Below are 8,166 nucleotides of genomic sequence, written 5' to 3' on the forward strand. Positions count from 1 at the left end.
TCAACAGCAATTGTCCATTTGGTAAAACAAATATCCGTCTCAAAGTCGTATTTTATCGTTGCAGAATGCGGAAAACAGAAGGCACACACACACACACACACACACACACCACGGGCCAAGGAGGAGTTTTTTTTCTTCAATACTTTAACAATAAGTTTTCTCAATAGATAGAAAATGATGACGCTGAGGAGTCAACATCCGATATTATCATTGCTTGTAACCCGGTAAATAATTTCATACATCTCCCCATAAAACAAGTCTTAGCGGAAAAAAGCTCATATTCGAATAAGTTTATTAAAGCACCCCCCTCTGTGGGAAAGAGTCAACCATGAGGCGAGTTTTGTCAACAGCAATTGTCCATTTGGTAAAACAAATATCCGTCTCAAAGTCGTATTTTACCGTTGCAGAATGCGGAAAACAGACGGCGTTCGCAAGAAGGCACACACACACACACACACACACACACACACCGCGGGCCAAGGAGGAGTTTTTTTCTTCAATACTTTAACAATAAGTTTTCTCAATAGATAGAAAATGATGACGCTGAGGAGTCAACATCCGATATTATCATTGCTTGTAACCCGGTAAATAATTTCGTACATCTCCCCATAAAACAAGTCTTAGTGGAAAAAAGCTCATATTCGAATAAGTTTATTAAAGCACCCCCCCCCCCCCCCCCCCCCCTCTGTGGGAAAGAGTCAACCATGAGGCGAGTTTTGTCAACAGCAAGAACAAGGTCAGACAGCAATTGTCCATTTGGTAAAACAAATACCCGTCTCAAAGTCATATTTTACCGTTGCAGAATGTGGAAAACAGACGGCGTTCGCAAGAAGGCAATCAAAAAAAAAAACAACCCTCTCTAACTATCGGTATTGTCAAGAGAAAGATGCGAAAAACAGATGCTTCGCTAGACTAGGATAAAATGAGAGAAGAAACGGGAGGGGAGTTGATATCTGCTCAGCCCCATACTGTGACAGTTCTACCAATCGCGAGGAAGAATCCGTGAATATTATGTCAGCATTCCGTTCAAACAACGCCGCCGATCAGAGCGCCAGGGCCATCTCGCCAGAACTGTTCGTACCTCACCCCGGTAAGTTTTTTTTCTTTACGACTTTAAATTATATATCAACAGAGATGTCAATAATCTGATTACTTTCTTTTAGATTTCTACATCAATGATTTCACGCAAGTGGACTACGGTACGAATAAATAAGTATATACCATTTTTTAAATAAGTTTAGATAGACTTGATTTAACCAAGCTCTGATACTTACAGAAGCAATCGATAGTGCAGTGAGTAACAGCAAAAATCCGGCCGTTTTCCGCGGCGAATTAGACGCCATATCCCCCGCAGAATCTCCGCTGCCGCCGCGTCGAAGAGAAGAACGAGAAGACGGCGCTATTTTCGTCTCCGCATACCGGGAGAACCGCGGAGAAAAAAGTTTTAAAACCAAAGGTAAACAATATGATGCATTATCCGCCATTTTGTTGAATAACAGGATGTGACGGAGTAATCCGAGTGTGCTATACCGCCCCTCCCGACCCGGAGCAGATTTTTAAAAAGTTTTGCTTTATTTCTCGACAGAGGTAATCGAGAATATACAGACCCCGCCGCAGCGAAAAGAAGAAGAAGAAGACGACGACGTTATTTTCGTCAACGCATACCCGGAGAACTGCAGGAAAATACCTTTTAAACCAAAAGGTAAACAATATGATGCAATATCCGTCATTTCGATAAATATCAGGATGTGACGGAGTAATCCGAGTGTGCTATACCGCCCCTCCCGACTTGGAGTGGTATAAAGCGTGCTAGAAAGTTTTTATTTATTAAATCTTTCTCTTTTTGTTTTATTTCTCGGCAGCCGAGATTGCGGATATACCTATACAAACCCCCTCTACAGACAATCGCACGGAGGAGCGAGGTAAATAAAAAGTTTTTTCATTCTCGAAAAATAGGAAGGAGGAGATTGTTTTCTTAAATCTCTTCTGTTTTATTTCTCGGCAGCCGAGATTGCGGATATACCTAACCAATCCCCCGCTACAGACAATCGGGCGGAAGACAATCAGGCGGAGGAGCGAGGTAAATAAAAAGTTTTTTCATTCTCAAAAAATAGGAAGGAGGAGATTGTTTTCTTAAATCTCTTCTGTTTTATTTCCCCGACAGAGACCGATACAGAAAATCAGGCGGAAGAAAATCAGGCGGAGGAGGAGGAACCGTCCAGAGCTCCTCCTCTCAGGAGACTGAGAGCTCCTCTCAGGAGACTGAGAGGTAATTGACGGGGGGATGAATCGATCCTATTAAACTTCTCTGCTCTATAAAAATAAAAATAAAAAATGTAAGGTTTAAAAATACATTCTGTCCGTCTTTTCTTACAGCTCGACGGCTGCTTCATAAGAAGAGAATCCTTGAAAACCTCGCTTTCATGTACGCCATAACAGTTCGCACATATGCATCGATATACAGACACAAGGACCTGTAAAGTAAAAGCATGTAAAAGTCTGTGAATTAAGAAATAAAGAAAATCATGTCGGAAGAACACAGCATTCCTGAGGCTTTGTTGGAAGCCGTGGCAGAATTAAACAGAAACGATGAACATTTAGCCCCACCGATAGAAAACAATATAGCCCCACCACCAAACGATCCACTACAACCTTTAGAAAACGCATTGCAGGTCCTCCTTCAAAACATTGAAAACGAACGGCTTGCCGGTCTACTGAACTTTGACCCTCTGCAGCCGATAGAAAATGCTCTTCAGCTCTACGACCAGCAGCAGGGGGAGGAGCAGGTGCAGCAGGTGCAGGTGGAGCAGCATCATCGTCAGCAGCCCAGGGAGGAGGAGGACCGGCCTGCGGAGCATCAACAAGGAGGAGGATCTCGGGTACAGAACGATGCGGTGACTCGCCGCGAACATTTTAATAATTTCGAAATAAGGCGAGTATTTAACATTCCCTCTCCGGATGAAGCGAGCGACCTCGCTCAATTTTACCTCGACGTCAGGGATAATTTTGTAGATCTAGCGGATAGGGTCAGACCGGAAGTTAGTCGTAACGACCGGGTTCAACTGGAGATCATCAGCGAGCACGCGCGAAATCACTCTGTTTTTAACGTCGACGACGAAAGCGCTGAAAACATTGTACCGGTTTTTGAGGACCTGCTAGCCAGGCTGATACAATCAAACGGAGCGATCGTCGCAGGCTCTCCCCTAGAAATTGTTGTGCAAGTAATTAGAAATCCTAGAGGCGGTGGCAGTAATGACCCGCGTAAAAAGATTCACAAAATGTTAGATGATGAAATTCTAGTCAAAAAGCGTCGCTGTCTGTACGTGGTAAAAAACAAAAACGATAATCTGTGTTTTGCCATCAACCTGATTCACCTCACTCAACCTCATTTCACAGATAAACAGGCCCTGGAACGCGGCAGAGAGCTGCAGCGTTTAGCGGGGTTGAGCGATCGCACTCAGGTAACTCTCACCGACATAGGTAAATTCGAACAAATACTAAAACGTAAAATCGTCGTGTTTTACCGCCCGCCCGAGGACAGAACTCTTTCATTAATCGAAACAGACTACCCGAACACGCCTCACCCGCTGTACTTATTCTTATTCCACCATCACTATTACGGGATAAAAAATCTAAAAACATTTTTAGGAATCCAGTACATTTGCGAGGAGTGTCACCGCGGGTATTATAAAAGAGAGGAACACTTTTGTCAAAACCGCTGCAACCTCTGTTTTGACCCCGCATGCCCCTCTCACTTTCTGGACTCTGTAATCTGTACGGATTGTAACAGATCATGTCGCACACGCGCGTGTTATTTAAAGCACAAACAACCTAGAATTCACTCCGGTTCAGGCCTCAGCGTTTGTCAACAATTGTATAATTGTCCGGACTGCAAGCACCTCTCCCGTCGCGGAAAGCACAGGTGCACAGCCGCCAGATGTAAAATCTGTCGCGCGGAGCTTCCTCCCGACAACGATCAACACTTGTGTTACATCCAACCTTTGAAACATGAAAACTCTGATAACGCTTCCATAATCTTTTATGACTTTGAAACCTTCCCAGACAGGGAGGGGGCGCACGTCCCTTACCTAGTGTGCACAAAATCTCTAGAAGGAGAAGAGTGGCACGCTTACGGTGTAGACTGTGTTGAAAAGTTTCTCCAAAGATACAGAAGGAAAAGATATAGAGAGACCACGTTCGTTGCGCACAACGCGAAAGGGTTTGACAGCTATTTAATTCTAAGTCACCTGGTGGGGGGTGGGATGACGCCCTCTCTCATCATGCAAGGCAGTAAAATTATATGTTTCACAGAATCCGATTTCCTTCTCAAATTCATAGACTCGCTTTCTTTTCTCACCATGCGTCTCAGCGCTATGCCCAAAGCTTTAGGCTTCGAGGACAAATCCAAGGGATTTTTTCCTCACAAATTCAGCTCGCGGGACCGATTAAAATACTCGGGTCCGTATCCTCCTCCTTCAGATTACGGGGTGGAGCGCATGTCACTCCCCGAACGGGCAGAGTTTTTGCGTTGGCACTGCGAGGCCTCCCGGGGAGTGTTTAACTTTGAAAAAGAGTCCCTGTATTACTGCCGAAACGACGTTAATATCCTGAGGGAGGCGTGCGTAAAGTTCAGAGACGGGTTTATAGGCGAAACTAAAGTAGACCCTTTCAGCTGCGTCACTATAGCTTCAGCCTGCATGAAAGTGTTTCTCACCAATTTCCTACCCGAAAACAGTCTGGCCATTCCCTCGCCCGACAACTACGGGCGCAGGTTCAAAGCCTATTCGCACGCGTCCATTCAGTGGCTGGAGTGGGTAGCTCACTCTCAGAAAATTCCCGTTCAACACGCTCTCACAACCGGTGGGGAGAAAAAAATAGGCCCGTACTTTGTCGACGGATACGCGCTGATTAACGGGGAAAAGTGGGTGTGGGAATTTCTGGGATGCTTTTATCACGGCTGTCCAAAATGCTACAGGCCTGAGGAAATCTGCCCTTTGACCCGCGCTCCTTACGGGGACCTGCACGCCTCTGCCGAGGCGAGGCTCCGGGAGCTGAGAAACGTTTACAGAGTCCGCACGGTCACTCTGTGGGAGCACGAATGGAACAAGATGAAAAAATCGAACGAGGAGGTTATAAATTTTATGCGGAGCTACGAAGTCCCGGAACCTCTGTCTCCTCGCTCGGGACTTTACGGAGGCCGCACTTCGGCCTTGAGGCTGCGTTACAGCGCCTCGCCAGGAGAAAATGTGTATTACGTAGACGTCACATCCCTGTACCCTTACGTCAACGCCAAGCGCGCTTACCCTCTGCATCACCCCCAAATCATCAGAGAGAATTTTGCAGACCCTCGCAGTTATTTCGGGCTGATCAGAGCCACCGTTTACCCGCCGCGCGGGCTCTATTTCCCCGTTCTACCGTACAAAACCCCCGGAGGTAAATTAATATTCTCCCTCTGTCGCACCTGCGCCGAGACTAATCAACAAAGCGGTCCGTGCCTTCACGACGACGAGGCCAGAGCTCTCACCGGGGTCTGGGTCACCGTCGAGTTTAACAAAGCCTTAGAATTAGGTTACAGAGTGGCTAAAATCACAGAGGTCTGGCACTTTGATAGTCGCAGCAGCGATATTTTCGCCGGTTATATTAACACTTTTCTCAAAGGCAAACAGGAAGCCTCCGGTTATCCTCCGGAAGCTCGCGACGAGGATGAGAGGAACAAATACGTGGAAGAGTACCACAGGCATCAGGGCATACGTTTAGACCCGTCAAAAATAGAGGTGAATCAGGCCAAAAGACAAGTTTCGAAATTGTGTCTCAACAGTTTCTGGGGAAAGTTTGCTCAGAGAACCAACATGACTCAGACCACTCTGGTCAGAAAGCCGAGTCAGTTTTTTAACTACGTCTTTTCAGGACAGTACGTCTTTAAACACGTCTCTTTTTTAAAGACCAAAAAACAGGAAGTGGCTTTAATTCAGTGGAGCTATAACGAGCGGTGCGTGATACCTCCCGGCGCTACCAATAACGTTTTCATCGCCGCTTTCACCACAGCCTACGCCCGTCTAAAACTCTACGAGTATTTAGAAAAATTGCAGCGCAGCGTTCTGTACACCGACACCGACTCTCTGATCTACGTAGTGAAAGAGGGGGAGGAACCTTTAGAGCTGGGCAACTATCTAGGGGATCTCACGGACGAATTAGACGGGGACACCATCCAGGAATTTGTCTCCGCGGGTCCAAAGAGTTACGCCTACCGGACCAGAAACAAAAAGAAACTGGTGGTAAAAATGAAAGGAATAACGCAGACGAGAGAATGTTGCGAACGTGTCAATTTCGACAGTATGAGCGGGTTGGTGGAAAGTTACCTTTCTGGTATGAAAGAGGCGGAGCTCGAGACCCCTCAGAACGGGATTCAGAGGGATAAGAGAGGCTTTGTGCTCAAAAACAGAACATTTCAGAAAAAGTTTCGCGTGGTTTACGACAAGAGACGTCTCTTTCCAGACGGCACAACTCTGCCTTTCGGGTACTAGTGTTTTTGTTTTAGTTTTCTTCTAAAAAAAAAAAAAAAAAATGGAGGAAACTGATTTTGATCACAGACTGAAAGTGCCTTTTTCCTGTCTAGTTGTGGGTCCTAGCGGGTGTGGGAAAACTCATTTTGTAAAGTGTGTTTTGGAAAACTGTGAACGCATCATGGATACTGTGCCCGCGAATATTGTGTGGATTTATACTTCTTTTCAACCCATGTACGAGGAGCTTTCAAAGACCAATAAAAACATTAAATTTGTCGAGGGGCTGCCTGATTCTTTTGAAGATTTCCGAGACGTTCTGGTGGTGCTGGATGACGTCATCTTTCAGGCTTCGGATCACCAGGAAGTGGTTAAAATTTTCACTCAATACCGCCACCATAAAAACGTCTCGGTCATGATGCTGACCCAGAATGTTTTCCATCAGGGTAAATACAGCCGCACCATCAGCTTAAACTCCAATTATATGGTGTTGTTTAAAAACCCCAGAGACAAGCTGCAGATTGAGATTTTGGCCCGTCAGATTTTCCCTTCGCAAAAAACATTTTTCTCCGACAGTTTCAAAGACGCCACCGAGGAGCCCCACGGGTATTTAATCCTCGATCTCACTCCCTCGTGCCCAGAACGCTACAGAGTGCGCGCCGGTCTGCTTCCGGGGCAGTACCCCGTCATTTACCTGCCTAAACCCAAGTAGCCATGTCTCAGCGTATAAAAAGAAACGCAGTCTTACTGCAAGCTCTGTACCACGCGTCGCCGCAGAAACGCAAAGACATTCTCGCTCACAGCTCCCCGGATTTCCTCCAGGCGCTGTGCGAGATAGCTTTAAATCTTTTAAGGGGAAACATACCTCTTTCCGCTCCTCAATACCAAAAACTGAAACGCCAGAAAAAGATCATCAGGCTGCTGGCCGACAAGAAAACGAGTTTAAACCGTAAACGTCAAGTTTTAAAGAAACAAACAGGCGGGTTTCTTTTCCCTCTGTTGTCCGCAGCCGTACCCATTCTGGGGAACCTGCTGGGAGGAATATTTCAAAAACGCTGAGATGTTTAAAAAAATGATTCTCGTTCCCTCTCACGAGTTGAAAAAACTGACCCGACCCACCGAGCCTACCGTCAGAGAAACTGCCAAAGACGATTTGGACGAAAAGATGAAAGCCATACTGGAGGATCCGCGGCTAAATTCGTATGAAAAAATCAAAAGATACGAGTCTCTGCTGCGGAGATATCTCACACTCTCTAAACAGGGCCGGGACGAGGAGAGTAGGGTGACTTTCCACCTCCCGCCCGAGGAGGCGCAGCAGCAGCAGCAGGTGCAGCAACAGGTGCAGCAGCAGGTGCAGCAACAAGTGCAGCAGCAGCAACAAGTGCAGCGGCCCAGAGAGGAGGATGATGAAATGATGGAAGAAGTATTAAAATCCTTACCCCCTCGAGATCGCAAAAACGCCCGCTACATTATGCAGAAATTAGCTGAGGGTGGAGGAGGATGGACAAAGAGGGGTGAATTTGTTTACAAGGGGGATGCGGTGCGGGGTTCGCACATGATTGATCTATTTAAAAACCTCTCCCTCTCTTTTAAAAGTAAAAACCAAACGCGACCGAAAGGATGGAACGCGTTTTTAACTACTTTGGTCGAAACAAACATTCCCTCA

At 46.2% G+C, this 8,166-nt stretch overlaps 1 protein-coding gene across 1 annotated transcript; it reads left to right on the forward strand.

Annotated features, from left to right (window-relative positions):
* The first annotated feature begins 1,011 nt into the window (after positions 1-1,011).
* On the forward strand, positions 1,012-2,480 carry LOC146638273 (uncharacterized). The gene is made up of 8 exons (XM_085367215.1): positions 1,012-1,090; positions 1,164-1,199; positions 1,277-1,456; positions 1,586-1,702; positions 1,863-1,922; positions 2,006-2,080; positions 2,165-2,269; positions 2,377-2,480. The coding sequence occupies exons 1-8, from the start codon at positions 1,012-1,014 to the stop codon at positions 2,478-2,480; spliced, it is 756 nt and encodes a 251-aa protein (XP_085223341.1).
* The last annotated feature ends 5,686 nt before the right edge of the window (positions 2,481-8,166 follow it).

This window comes from Diplotaxodon limnothrissa, linkage group LG2, assembly GCF_057381915.1.
Source record: "Diplotaxodon limnothrissa isolate DT_005_m linkage group LG2, D_limnothrissa_male_GT1.1, whole genome shotgun sequence".
NCBI classification, from domain to species: Eukaryota; Metazoa; Chordata; class Actinopteri; order Cichliformes; family Cichlidae; genus Diplotaxodon; species Diplotaxodon limnothrissa.